The sequence below is a fragment of the Cervus elaphus genome, chromosome 15 (genome assembly GCF_910594005.1).
Source record: "Cervus elaphus chromosome 15, mCerEla1.1, whole genome shotgun sequence".
Lineage (NCBI taxonomy): Eukaryota > Metazoa > Chordata > Mammalia > Artiodactyla > Cervidae > Cervus > Cervus elaphus.
Window position 1 is genome coordinate 66,984,469 of NC_057829.1, and position 15,341 is coordinate 66,999,809.

The 15,341-nt window shown below is 37.1% G+C and overlaps 2 protein-coding genes across 2 annotated transcripts in view; both read right to left on the minus strand.

Moving 5' to 3' along the window:
• The window catches only part of PCGF6 (polycomb group ring finger 6), a 28,065-nt gene extending 12,952 nt beyond the window's left edge, over positions 1-15,113 (minus strand). The window contains exons 1-7 of the mRNA XM_043925826.1: positions 14,658-15,113; positions 13,822-13,921; positions 13,633-13,729; positions 12,785-12,840; positions 12,625-12,684; positions 11,597-11,705; positions 7,062-7,089 (exon numbers count right to left, since the gene is read on the minus strand). Coding sequence (XP_043781761.1) covers positions 7,062-7,089; positions 11,597-11,705; positions 12,625-12,684; positions 12,785-12,840; positions 13,633-13,729; positions 13,822-13,921; positions 14,658-15,020 — 813 coding nt within the window. The 5' untranslated portion in view covers positions 15,021-15,113. The remainder of the gene's footprint in view (positions 1-7,061; positions 7,090-11,596; positions 11,706-12,624; positions 12,685-12,784; positions 12,841-13,632; positions 13,730-13,821; positions 13,922-14,657) is intronic.
• On the minus strand, positions 672-1,550 carry LOC122708957 (transcription factor BTF3). The gene has a single exon (XM_043925828.1). The coding sequence runs from the start codon at positions 1,434-1,436 to the stop codon at positions 948-950; it is 489 nt and encodes a 162-aa protein (XP_043781763.1). The 5' UTR covers positions 1,437-1,550; the 3' UTR covers positions 672-947.
• Positions 15,114-15,341: the final 228 nt, after the last annotated feature.

Consider the following 15,341-nt stretch of genomic DNA (forward strand, 5'->3'; position numbering starts at 1 on the left):
TATAAATAATTCCTGGCACACAGTACGTACTTAGTTACTACTAGTGCACTGATTTATTGTGCTCCTTTATGTGAAGGAATGTAATTAGAGGGCCTAGTTGTCATCATGGATACTGATACAATGCAGACAAAAACGGCAAAGGTTCATGTTTTTTTAACACAGGTGTAAGAATCATCTTGCAAATCTATGGCAGTCTTTCTCACTACGGAGCAGAAACAGCAGTGCTCCAAGCGCAATCTTGATAAAGGTACTGCACTGTAGGTACCATTGCCGGAAGAGCCTGAATCCTACCAAGCCTTGAAAAGCTGCAATTCTGGGTCATCTAGCTAGACGCCTGCCTGGCAACAAGTGCATTTCTGAAGGTCAATTTCTCATTACCATCTTAATAGTAGGCTTCTGGTATACCAACAGAGGATAGTTCAATATTCCTCATTTCTAGTTCTTGATGAGCACTTCACCCCTATGTGTTTGTTAAGATTAATCCAACTTAGTTGAGGTTATCCATACTGTACTTTTTAGATTATCCAGAACAGAATTATGAAATCTGCCAACATCTGAAAGAAAACATTGGCCTTAGCTTTCAAAGTTGGGTTCTCACATGGTTACCTTTAGTCTTCATACTCCAGGCTCACAAGGTAATGCTTTCTTCTGCTATAATTTTCAGATCCAGCTTTTTTTTTTTTTTTTTTTTTACTAGGCAAAGAATTTTATTTATCTTTGTCTCAAACTTTATTCTTAGGCTTCTTCAGCTTCATTAGCTGCAAAGAATGAATTGTATATAAGCAAAAACTGAAAAGAGCTGCAGTGTCCAGGGGCTTAGGCTTAAAAATATTAGAGATCTAGATTTTATCAGATCCATAAACAAAATTTTAAAAAGCAGTCATAATATAAAATAGCAGCTCCCAGTAACTTCTTCAAGATTTATCTTCTTCAGAAGTTAACTCAATTCAGTTTGCTTCATTCTTGGAAGCCTCATCAAAATTCTCCACAAGATCTGGAACTTCATCATCATCCTCCTCTCCAGTGGCAAGTGGTGCTTTCCCATCCACGGATTGTTTGGGCAGAGCTTCAGCCAGTCTCCTTAAACTGGTCAGACTGTCGGCACCAAGCTGGTTTAAGATGCTGGGGAGCATTTCTGTCAGTTGCTTTGTCTCAGCGTGGCCTGTAATGGTGAAAGTGTTTGCTGCCAGAGATGCCTGAACTTTAGGGTTGTTAAAGTGGATCACTGTTCCTTGATTTGTGAACATATTCACCTCTTCAATACCAGAGATATTGTTTACCCCTAACTTCTTTAAAGAGAACTGAAGTTTTTTGTCATCTGCTGTGGCTGTTCTATGAACCACCTTCTTCTTTCTGCGAGCAGTTCCTTTCCCACCAATGCGCACTTGTGCCTGCAGTTTGGCGAGTTTCTCCTGGTTCATGATAGTTTCTTTCATCTTGTTGGAGCGGAAATGGGGCCGCGCGGGGGACTAGGGTTGGCGCTCAGGTGGTCTCGGGCAGACCAGCTGAGGTTGGGCGCACACACGCGGGGACACAAGATGGCAGCTAGAGCCAGATCCAGCTTTTTTAGAAGAAAATGTACCTTCTGATTTTTGCTTTTTTTTCTTAAGGCTGTATATAACCCAGTTCTCACCTAAATGGTCAACTTAGTTTTTTTTCCTGCTACACCTAATAGCCTCCTACCATCTGCACATAAACAGAAAAGTAAAATTTCTCAGAAGAATTATATTTCTTTGAAATTAAGCACAAAAATCTTCCCTACCACCTGTTAACACAGAAGGTCAATTTGATAAGAAAGCTGGAGTAATGAGATAAAATCTATAGGGAGATTTAAGAGACTTTCAGTTATTTCCTGGCTATAGAAAATGCATACTACTAAAAATATCTTTTAAAAAGATCAACTCATTTTACTTTGAAAAAATTCCTGCCTCTGTCAACTGAAAATAGTTACCAACCCAGTAGCAAGGTAAATCCCTAGCAACCAGATTGTAATTCTGAAATACCACTCAAGGATACCTTGGAGAAATGACCGACTCTGTGTCTGGGGCAAGAGATGTACGAGTTGAGTATGAAATATCTTGTTATTACAGCCATGACTATCTTAAGATATGACAATTTGAACATCAAAATCGATAATTAAGATGTATTTAAACCACAAATATATTTAAACACAAAGTAAGACAAAAACACTGATTATGACTGGAGCATGCTAAAGAATCAACTCATTATTTTGAACCTGGTAAGTAAAGAGAAAGAATCAGCATTTATCCTCTCTTTCCTATATGAATGGTATTGCTAGCTAACCAAACAGAAGTTTCCCTTATAGAAGTATCTCAATAAACAGAGGAGGAATAACAACATCATTTTCCAAACCCTATTAAGTTAACGGACTTGACACTGACTACCAATACTTGTTAGCATTACAAACACACACACAAACACACACACAAACAACCAGACATCATGTGCCTCCAGGTGGACAAAACACCCCCACCTATAAAGTATTCTTAGTTCCCTCAAGTCACACCTGTATGATCAACTCAGACTTAACTACCAGTTTATGAGCAAGACAGAAGAACTTGTTAAATTACAGAGATGCAACATCAAAACCCAATGTGTAGGAAACCATATAGCACAAATGACTCAGTTTTGTCAACAATGAACTGTAAGAAAAAAGAAACAGAAATGAACTGCGAGAAAAAAGAAACAGAAAACTTACAGATTTAAAGATCTATCAACCAATCACAATGTATGAACATTATTTGGATTTTGATTTAAAATAAAACACTCACTGCAACTAAGATAAAAATTTGTACACTGACTAGATACCTGGTAAGAAACATCTTTTTTTGTTCCCCACTTTCAATCTTCTGAAAAATCACAAACTTACAAAGAGGTTATAAGACTAGTAAAATGAAGATCCAGATAGACTTCACCTACTTTATGAACTAGAATATTAACATATTGCTATATTTGCTTTATCTCTTCCAACGTATATGTATGTGTGTGTACATACATGGACACTTACTATTTCTTAAGTTGCTGCTGCTTAGTCACTCAGTGTGTCTGACTCTTTACAATCACATGGACTGTAGCCCACCAGGCTCCTCTGTCCATGGGGATTCTCCAGGCAAAAATACTGGAGCAGATTGCCATGCCCTCCTCCAGGGGATCTTCCCAACCCAGGGATCAAACCCAGGCCTCCCGCATCGCAGGTGGATTCTTTTCCTGTCTGAGCCACTAGGGAAGCCCATTTTTTAAGTTACCTGCAGACATTGAGCTATTTTACCCCTAAATATACCTGCAGTTATCTTCTCAGAATAAAGGGACTCTCCCTCATAACTATAATTTTTAGGAAATTTATAGACACATTCAGGAAATTTATAACAATACAATGCAATTATCTAAATGGGTCCAAATTCAAATTTTTCCAATGTCCTAATAATGTCCTTTGTATGTTGTTCTTATTTCAATCCAGAATCTAATGAAAGAATGCACACTGCATTTTGTTGTCATGCTTCTCTAATTTCCTTTAATCTAGAATAGGTCTGTCACTTTATTTTTATCTTTCACAACACTGACATTTTTGTAACTTGTTTTTTTTGGTATGATACATGGTCACTAAAAAAAAGGGACTCATCTTTTAAGAGTACTGAAATACTTTACAGAGGAAGTGGCAAAATGCCAGGGATTTGTTTCAGAAAAACATCAGAAAGAAGGGAAGCGTGGGGAGTCCCTGGTGGCCTAGTGGTTAGGATTTAGAGCTTTCATTGCCATAGCACGGGTTCAATCTCTGCTTCGGAAACTGAGATCCCATAAGCCCGTGGCAAAGTCCCCCCAAAAAGAAGGGAAGTGGAAAAGAAATTCAACTGGTCATTAGTTAACTGGTAAAACTGTGTGATGGATGCATGGAGGTTCTATTCTGTCTACTTTTCAGTATGTTCAAATATTTTCATAATTAAAAGTTAAAGAAAAGACGATTCCTGGGAAAAATTTTCTGACATGTATTACTGCTTGGTGAAATATTTTTAAAGTGAATGCAGCAAACAGACTTTATGATTATCATGCCATAAGTGTATGTGGTGAAAAGTTTAACTAAGCATTATCCTAGCCAGACATATTTATTTGAACTCCAAATAAGAAATAAAAGCAGCTTTTTAAGCAGTAGTTTATACTCAGCTATAATATAAAAAACTGTAACTAGAACTCCCCTATAAATGCAGAATTAAAAGAAAAACGATAAGATTGCCAAAGTGTTAGCTAAGAAAGTATTTTTTAAAAAGACTGTTTTAGCAAAGTAAAAACAGTCAAAAAATGCAAAAATAGGATCATTTGTTTCTAAAACAATACATTCATTACCTCATACAGACATACACCTGCAAATTAACACGGGAATCTTTAGTTAACACTGAAAACTTAATGCTTCAAAAGTTTAATAATAGTATAAATAAACTCCTATAAACTTAGCTTTATCAACTCAAAGTCAATCTTGTTTTAAATAAATCCCACCCTTTTCCTATCCCAACTGCCTCCTGGCCCCCATTCCCCAGGCTTGTTTTGAAACAAACCCCTTACATATCATTTCCTTTGTAAATACTTCAGCATGCATCTCTAAAAAATAAGAACTCTTTTTAAAAACATAATACTACCACCATACTTTAAAATTCCTTAATATCAGAAAATAGACAGTAAGTGTACAAATTTCACCAATTGTCTCAATTTTTTTTACCTAGTAGAAAATGATTTTATTTTTAGGGTTGTCATTACAGAGAGAATAAAAATTTTAATTTATGTATATATTATTTTTATCAGATATATTTTTGTTTTCTCAAAATGTATGCACTAAATTTATACAAACAATGCTTCTATTTGAAGTTTTCTTGGCCTTGGCTTGTTTTTTAACAGATTTACTGAGATATAATTCACTTATCATTAAATTCACCACATTTTAAAGTATACAATTCAATGGTTTTTAGTATATTTATGTAGTTGTGCATCTATCACCATTACCTAATTTCCGAACATCACCCCAAAAGAAATGCATACCAATTAGCAGTGACTCCCAACCTCTTCTCACCCCCAAGTGTCTGGCAACCACTAATCTACTCCATATCTCTATAATTTTGCCTATACTGGACATTTCATGTAAGTGGAATCAAAAAACACGTGGTTTTTTGTGCCTGGTTTCTTTCACTTAAATATCTTCAAGGTTCATCCATGTTGTAGCACCTATCACTACTTCATTCCTTTGTAAGGCCAAATACTGTTCCATTACATGGATATATCATATTTGGTTTATCCATTCATCAGTTGATGGATATTCATGTTACTTACCACTGGGGGCTACTGTCTCATAAATTTTTTAGTTTTCAAATCCTATCCAAATAAACACTATACACTGATGTCCCTTGAGTCTCTTCTAATCAATATATTCTATCTACATGTTCCCTCTTTATGTCTTTCCCTTTTATTTGTTGAAGAAACAGAACTGTTTGTCCTTGTCCTGCAGTCTTCCAGTATCTAGATTTGGCTTATTATATTCCTATAGAGTAATTAAATAAGTTCCTGTATCCCCTGGATTTCCTGTAAATTAGTAATCCAGGGATATGATCAGCTTCACGTTTGTTTCGGCAAGAACACTTCATAGGTGGCAGGCAATGTCATATTTCTTTGATGTGTGAGGCTCTGAATTACATACATATTCTAAGTGCACATGTGCTTTTGTGGAATAGGTTAATATTCCAACTTAATTTTTAGTTCTTTCTTCATGAGATTTTTATATTCTGTTGGCTCACCTGGCTATTACAGGTCACTACACAGATGTCTTCAGTGAACTCTAGGAGCCTATGACTATACTTGTCCCATATAGAAACTTTTATGCTACTTTCCCACCCACCATACTATGAAAGGACTTCCTAAAGTTTATCACCGTAAGTTTGGTATTTTACAACTTAGAAGAGGTTAAAAGTGACTAAACCTAACACTGCATCCCCTCCATCACAATGATCTCTGGGGAAAACCTATAATATACTTCGCCCAAAAAAGTACTCATCTATTCCTATGCATCAACTCACGTCCTTTAAGCCACTACAGTCACAAAACAAAACACTATGTCCAACCAGGTATAATTCACCCATATTTTCGTGCAGACTTTGACAAAGTCACTGAAAATCTAAGCAGATCAAAGTCAGTTATTTCTTTTTATTTTTATAATCCCAAGTAACTCTAAGGCCCGATTTACCCCCTTTAAGAAAGTCTCCTTTTCCTGAGTGACTCATACTACAGGAGCTACAGTGTGCAATGGCACCTGTGATACCGAAGCCTTTTAAGACAACTCTGAACTGAAGAATGGAGAAGGTAATGGCACCCCACTCCAGTCCTCTTGCCTGGAAAATCCCATAGACGGAGGAGCCTGGTGGGGCTGCAGTTCATGGGGTTGCCAAGAGTCGGACACCACTGAACGACTTCACTTTCATTTTTCACTTTCATGCATTGGAGAAGGAAATGGCAAACCACTCCAGTATTCTTGCCTAGAGAATCCCAGGGACGGGGGAGCCTGGTGGGCTGCCATCTATGGGGTCGCACAGAGTTGGACACAACTGAAGTGACTTAGCAGTAGCAGAACTGAAGAATTCATTCTTACTGCTAAAGTTTCACTAAATGATTGAAATAAAAAGTTGAGGCAAGTTAATCTGAACCAAAGATGTTACATGAAAATGAAATTATAAGTTCATATTTAACTCTAAATGCCAACTATGCAAAAAATGCTTTGAAATATTTTTAAATCACCAAATCAGCACAGCATTTGGCTTCACTTTTAAAAATTACTCACTTATTTTTCCTTAGACCATTGTTGTGAAATAATAATAAACCCCTACTTAATAACTCTTTTCTCAAAAATCTATAAGAAAGCACTATTGAATATACTCCAAATTTCAACAAGTTTTATTTCTAAAACACTTTTTATTGTTATCAAAGACAGTCTCCACATGATTGTTAATCTTAAATTTGTGTCTTATAGGGCCCTCTTGTAAAGCAAATGAAAAATAAGAGTAAAATACCTTAAAATGTCCTGTGCCTTCATTAGCACTGAAAAATGAAAGCAAAATTAATCAATTTTTAAACTACATATTTAATTATATAACACAGAAAAATAACATAATATAAATATTTGAGAAACATCAATTTAATCTTAAAACACAGTCACCTAACCCTTTATGAAATGAACAGATACAATTAATTGTCATATCTGCCACCTAGTGGTAAGGTAAAGGCAGTTTTATACCATAGTTTATTTTGTTTTGTATATTTTCTTCCAGGAATCAAAAGCAGTCTTAATATTTAGATTTCCCCCACATATAGCATTCTAACATTTTCCAGTTTAAAGTAAAACGTCTTTTTCTTTATCATAATTAATGTGTTTTTTTTTCTCGACAGTAATATTTACAAGATAGAGTCCTTACAAGAAAGCTGCTACATTTCCTCTTGTTTTACTTGTAGCATAATCACCTGGGCATGATTTACTCAATTTGTCTTTCCCCTACAAGAACAAAGACTTTTGATTAAATCAATTACTCATATCATGAAGAGACAAGGAACAAACTTTTTTGAGCATCTACTATGCACCAGGAGTTATGTTAAGTCTTCATATATTATGAATGTTTTTCATTCAGTCCTCACAGTAGCCCTGTAAATCAGGCACTAGAATCTCCAGTTTATAGATAAGGAAAACTAAGCTCAGAGATGATGAATAACTTACTTAGGGTTATAGAGCCAGGAAGTGATAAAGCTGGGTTTCAAACACAGGTGTACGTATCAAGGCCCACATTCCTTTTTTTTTTTTTTTTTGCCACGCTGCCCAGGATCATAATTCCCTGAACAGAGATTAAACCTGGGCCATGGGTCATGGCAGTGAGAGTTGCAGAGTCCTAACCACTGGACCACCAGGGAATTCTTAAAGCCCACATGCTTTCTTTCCTATCATGTGAAGAATAGGCACGGTCACAATAGCATCATCTAGAGTATTCTTATAATACAAATATAAAGACATTAAAATATAATATATGTTTTAACTATTTATAAAGTATGTTATATTGACATAAATATAAAACATAATTTATGTATACATATTATATATAGACTTAAACCTAAGATTATAACATAATCTTAAGAGTTACAAAATATTCTCAGGAATTCCCTGGTGGTCCAGTGGTTAGGACTCTGTGCTTTCACTGCCAAGGGTGTGGGTTCAATCCCTGGTCGAAGAACTAAGATCCAGCAAGCCATGCAGCCGAAAGATAAATAAATAACATCAAATAAAGTAAAACATCCTCTTCTTCATCATAAGAATTATTTCTATAGAATCCATGATATGGGCATCTGGCTTCTGCTTAAATGTCTAAAGAGATAGCTTCCTATTGACAAGTCAGTTCATTCCATTTGTGGGCAACTTTAGAAAATGTCTGCACTGAATCAAATGTTTCTCCCTGTAACATACCTACTGGCCCTAGTCTCACCTTTTGGTGCTCCTGTGAATTAGATTCAGTTTTTCTGCCACCACACATGACATGGTTTTCACACCTTTTACTATTCTGATTACACCTCCATTTACCAACAGCTCTCTTAAATATAGTGCCCAGAGCTGAACATAAGACCCTAGTTGGCTAGCATAGCATACAGTGGAATAGCAACTCTCTGGTTTACTAAACACCACTGAGCTTAAGATTACATTAAATTTTTGCCGTATCTTCTCTCATACACTCTCATGTGAGTCCATTTTCTTTACCAGGCAGATGCTGTACATATTACAGCACCAGACTAACCTTTATTTCTGAATAAGCCTGCATTATATCAATATGCATATATTATAGTAATTTAGACATGTGAGGAATACCACATGTAGATTCTTATGACAATCCTGTGAGTTGGTATTATAATCTCCAATTTAGAAATATGGAAACCGGTGACCAGAGAAGTTAAGCTACATCCTAAGGGTTACATACCTTGAGTTATGCTTTGTCTGTATACATTATACTGCCTGTCTAAGATTATTTCTTTTTATAATTTTCTACCTTACACATAGAAACTGAAAAACAAAAAGAAGCACTGTACAAGACTACTTTAAGATCACAAAAGATGCATACCAAATTTGGAGGTGGAGTAGGGAATCTCACTTCATGCTCATTTCAGCGGTTGAAAAATCACTGTCCACAGGCTGAACCCAGCTAAGTATTTTTGCTCCTCCAGTTCAAGCAGGGTCATTAGCTGGATCAAATTTACCCTTGTACTTGCATTAGGTTAAAAATCTCACCTGCAATTTGTCCTACCATGAAAGAGCTTCCTATGGGTTACCCTCAGTAGCCTGATTTCAGGGGTAACACCAAGCTTTTCAATGTAATAAACATGGGGATTTAACTCTGAGGACTGGTGACTTCAAAAGAACTTCTTGACACATTGGAAGCTTTCTTCCCCATAACCATTCGAAAACAGATAAAAGACTATTTTCTGATGTACACAGATTACCCATCATAATCAACAACATACAAGGGTCAGTTCTCTCGTTTTACAAACAGGGAAGCTGAAGAAGCTAAAAACTATAAGTTACATGAGGGCAAGGGCCATGGCTGACTTATTTAAATACATTCCCAACAGTTAGCAGACTGCTGCGCTGGCACACAGCAGCACCTTAATAAGCATCTAATGCATTAACTGAAAGTGGTAAGTTCAATTTTACAAAGCTATATAACAAAGGAGTTAGGACTTAAATAGAGATCTTCTTATTCCAAGTGAGGGCTTCTTTTTTCCTACAGCAGGGAATGTGTTAAAAATGGAACAGCCCTGGTAAATGGTAATGACCACTTTGAGTACTGTGGTCAAGCATGTCATGATTAAGTACTAATTTGTGCTGCTGACAGAGGCAGAGATAATGTAGCACACTTGGAACATATCTGCCATCTTTACATTACTGCCACTTTTCCAAAAAGGTTTAAAAAAAGTCCCTATTGTGCATTAGTGGAAAAGGTTACATTTCCCCAAAATAATGTTTCAGAAATACAAATTCCTTTCAATTTTCAATTTTAATGAACTAAACTTATTAAAAATCAAGTTACACAGTAAAAAGTCAAATACAATGAAAAGTAAGACTTTTTCTGATCCTAGATTCATAAACTCCAGTGCCCTTTTATAGAACTAACTGCTATCAACATTTTCTTAAATGTCCTTTCAGAAATGGTCTATCCTTGTTGTGGGGGGGGATATATACATATACACACACATATGTCCACCACCCCCTTTTAAGAGAAACATAAATGAGCACATGCTATATATTCTCTTCTACATCTTATTTTTTTCACTTAAGAAAGTGAATTTTGGCAATTGTTCCATACTAGCACATATGTTACTAGCACATGCTCATGTTCCACATACCATTAACTTACTAGTTCATTTTTTGGTCATTTAGGCTGAACACATTCTTTAATAACAGAAACTGCTGTTTTAAAGTTTGATATTATATGATTTCTTATTCTTCTAAAGAATCTGTATTTTATTTATCATAAAACACTACTAAGTGGGCTCAGTGGAGGCATAAGAAAGGTTTCTCACCTCTCAGGGATCCATAATATTTGAGAACACAGGATGAATACATAAAGAGATAAATACAACATAGTACAAGCTAGATACTAAATAAATAATACAGGCAGCCTAGAGTTATAAGGAGGAAGTGACTGAGAAGTCAAATAGTCATCAGGGACATAAAGTGGAAGATCTAGATTTTCCAAGAAAGGCATTTTAGTTTATCCTGCAAACCATGTAATTATTTCAAAAACTACAGTTTGATACAGGCCAACTCTGTGATGACAGTTGGTCTAACAATGCTGCAATATAATGGAGTACACTATATGTTACAGCATTGGAAAGAAGCAACTTATATGAATTAGGGAGATATCCAATATTTGGAAAATAATTTGGCAAAACCAAGTAAAGTTGAAGTTGAACATATCCTAAGACTCAAGAAACCTACACTCTTAGAGAACTATCTCACAAAGACAAAAGGAGATCTGTAAAAAAATGTTTAAAGCAACACTGTGTACTATAGCAAAAAAAATTGGAAACGACCTAAGTGCTCCAAAGTACAAGCAAAGATAAATTATGGTATGTTTATTTTAAGGGAACACCCAGTGAAAATGAGTGAACTAGTCATATATTTTAACATGGATGAATCATACAGTGCTAAGTGAAAAAAGTTGGAAAACATAGTATGACACCAGTTAAGGTTTTTAAATGGACAAAAACAATTCTACATATTGTTTAGTAATACATACACACGTGGTAAACACATAAAAAAATGCATGGGAATGACAATCATTACTTTTAGGAGAGTAATTATTAACCTCTAAGGGAAGCACGGAATGAATAGGGAGGGGTAGCCAAGTGCCTTCTACCATAATAGCAAGGCTGACTTTGAAAGCCAGATGATAGAGATATAAGTAGTTATTGTGATACTCTCTAGTACCTTAGCTCAGGATGATTTTCTAACTGTTGGGACTTTAAAATTTCTTTATTTTAAAGTTCAGAGGTAGGGGTTTAGGGTACTCACCCAATAAACTCTAGTAATAAAGACATGTCAAGTTCAGGTGGAATACGAAACACTGATTCTAAGGCTTTCTTAGTTCTTCCTTTGCTTGAAGGGACTGGCTGTGGAACAGCTATTTGATAGCCAAACAAAAAAGCTGAGTTAGAATAAACACTTCATAAATTGAGATCTCTGAAAAATAATTGCACAGATTTAACTATGTTGACTATTTAAAAATCATAAAGCACTCACTCTCCTTTTTTAAAATAACATTAGCTAATCTGTCAAAGCCAGTGAAATTAGAGACAAGCCTGGGGAGCGCTCCACAGTGGAAGGCAAACATATGTGGCTAGTTTATCAGGGCCACAGAGAAAGCTCAGCATAAAAGCAACAATATCTGTGAGTAATCCTTAATAAGCACTACAAATGCCAGGGCTCATGCTCAGCACTTTTTATATGCACTATCATATTTAACCCTGATTATAATTCCATGGCATAGGTACTACTGCTTTTCTTTTTAATTGAAGTACTTGTTATGTACTTTAACTGTAAAGAAAATGAGATTCAACTTAATGAGATTAGGCAATTTGCCTGTAGTCACCCACATAGTAAGTGGAAGAATGAGGATTTAAACTCAAATCTAACTTCCATACTGTGACATTACCATCACCATAAAAACTAGCATTTGAGCAGTTACTATGTTCCAGGCACTGTTTTAAGTGCTTTGCATTACTCAGTGAGTCCTTACAACAACTTTATAAAGTGCTACAATTATCCCTGCTTTATAGAAGAAAAAACTGAAACAATGAGGTCATCTGCCCAAGTTATACACCTAATAAGGTGGCAGAGCCAGGATCACAATCCAGCTTCAGAGCCTCTACTCATTAAGCCTTACAAATTGGATTACAGTAAGTCACTGCATTCAAAATCTTTCTCTCTCTTTGATCAAAAAATAACCAGCTATCACCAAAAAAGAACCTCAAAGGGAGTGAATTTTATTAAGTTAGTATTCTTTAATCTATAAATTCATTATGATATACACCCAAACTTACCAGGTTTAGGTACTTCTAGACCTCTTTCTTTATAGAAATCATGCATTTGCTTTTTTTCTCCTAAAAAATGATAAAACACAGACTAAATTACACTTAAAATGTAACTAGTAGAGTCAGAAGATATATTGGGACTTACAACTAGGTAATAAAATAAACTTACTTTCCTCTAGATTGATCACTAATTTGTACACTATGTCTTGTAACTGTCGGTCCAACCTAATAAAAGGAAAGGATGGAGAATACCTCAGAATTCAGAAAAGACGCATTTGGTACAGAGTGAATGACGCTGTTTGTAAGTTAACTGTTTTCTCTTAGGAGTGAATAGCTCCTTTCTCAGAGGTGAGTTACTTTTAGGTAGCACTAATGGTTCTCTTCTAAGAGAACTTCAAGTAATTACATGTAGTCATACTTACAAGTAATTATAGACTCTTGAACAGTTTGCTAAATTGTTCCATGTGAACTGGTCTTATTTCCTAAATAGGAATGTGAGTTTGAGGGCAGAGAAAGTACTTAAAAATTCTGTGTATCATCTGCAAAATACTCTTCTATGAAGTAGTAAAAACATAATAGCATTTGCTAAACAAATGAAAGCAGTCCACTTTCAGTGTTTTTCTTCCCTTAGCAAACTGAGCATGAACTGAAAATTTGATTAATAAGCCACAATGACCTATGACAGATAGGTTTTTCTAAAGAGGCCAGTTATTTGTTATTACCTTTAAAAACAGAATTCTAGATACACAGAAAATGACAAGCCTAAACTAGCTTCATCAACTTTAGTGATGGAATTAAAATTCTCAAGAAAAGAGGTCTGTACCTTTTTCTTTTCTTTTAAGGTTTACAGCAGATGTCACAGTGCCTGGTACACAGTAAGTGCTCTATATGTATTTCTTTAAAGAATATGCATTTCCCTTTCTCCTCATTTTGAGATACAAATTTACTACCAACTACACAATTTCAATGTTTCAGAAAAAGTATACTTAAAATATAAATGTTACTTATTTTTCTTACCTTATGTTGTAAAGAGGTTGTGTCTGATGTACTACTATGTTGCATTTTGGACATCTGTTGCTATAGTAAAAGTGTCTGACAATGCAGCTTTTACAAACTGTTGGGGAAAAAATGTTGGAATTAGAATGTTTTCAAGACATTTCAAAAACTTAATATATTATTTGGAAATGTAATGAACTATACACTTACATGTATGAAGACATTCTGTAATGGTAGTTGCATCTATTAAATAACCTTTGCAAATGGAACACAAGATGTAGGGAGTCAGCTCAGAGAGATTGATCAGGCGCTGCAAATGCAATGGAAACAGGTTACAAGTCCTTGCCAAAAAAAAAAAAAAAAAAGTCCTCGCCAAGTCATAATTCCTAAATTTTTTTATTAACAATGTGTAGTCTACTTTGCAACATGGAAACAAGTTGTAACACCTCAGACCCTTCAAATACTCTCAAAGTTACAATAATACAATATGAACCAATGTTTCAAAAAGATCTCATTCTTTTTGGAGCTACTGTATATTGCCAGATGAAGGGCATCTTACTTTATGAATTATCACAAAATGGACAAACTTTCCAGATACTGGTGTTTAATACACAAATTCTGACTGGCTCGGTATACTGTCTGAATCAATGAAGTACGCGCTGCCCCAATTTTAAAAAAAATCTTCCCAATTAGAGATTGATTAGGTCGGGAAGGGTTTCCCCCACACTCTCAACATCCTGTAGAACTGGACTGTACTCCCAGCCACTGTAAGCTTCTAGAAGGCAGGAGAACAGTACCGTTGGCGCCTACATTCCTGGCACGCAGTAGCTTCAATAATGAGTGAGTCGGACAGAGGGAGCTTAAGTGACTGCCGGAATCTTACAAAATGAGTTGGCAGGGACAGAAGGCCAGTCCGCGCCACAAGCAAGCGGCGCAAGGAGAGGTGAGGATGGACTCCAATGCCAAAGGATGCAGCGGCGAGCGGGGACATCCGGCCCGGCCCTAACGGAGGAGGGCCAGCGTGGTCAAACAAGGGCTATCAATACCTCCTCCTCGTCCTCGGAGTCCGGCCGGCCCCCCTCCAGCCTCAGCGAGAAGTGGCTCATCTCTTCCTCCTCTTCCTCCTCTTCTTCTTCCTCCAGGTCCTCATCTTCTTCCAACTCCTCGTCCTCGTCCTCGAAGGGGCCCCTCAAGCGGCCCAGGCTGCGCTCCGGCTCCAGCTCAGGGGGCCTGGAGCCCGAGCAGCCGGGATCCCCCGCCTCGGGTAGGGGCGGCGGGCCCTCCTCACCCGCTGCGGGCGCCGGAGTGAGGGCAGGCGGGGAGACGGGAGGCGGCGGCGGCATGGCTGCGGCTTCCTCGGCCTTGGCAGCGCCCGCGCTGCCTGCGGTTACCGCCGGGACCCCCTCCATGCCGTAGGTAGAGAACAGACAAGGCGAGACCAGGTGGCTGGATAGCGCGGGAGTTCCGTCCGCCTGCCTGAGCTGCCAACGCGCAGGCGCTAGAGGCCTGCAGGGCCCGCTGGGAAATGTGGTTCACCGCCCCTCACCTAAGCCGGGCCGTAGGCGGAGCCACTCAGGTATATGGGGCGGGGCTTGCAGGTCACAACTTAGAATAACCTCACCCATTTTCTACTTCGAAAGACTGATGCACTCCACACTGCTTACTAAAAACGACGTAATTAGTTCCTTGTAGACAACAATATTCTGTTTGCATTGACAGATGCGCGGAGC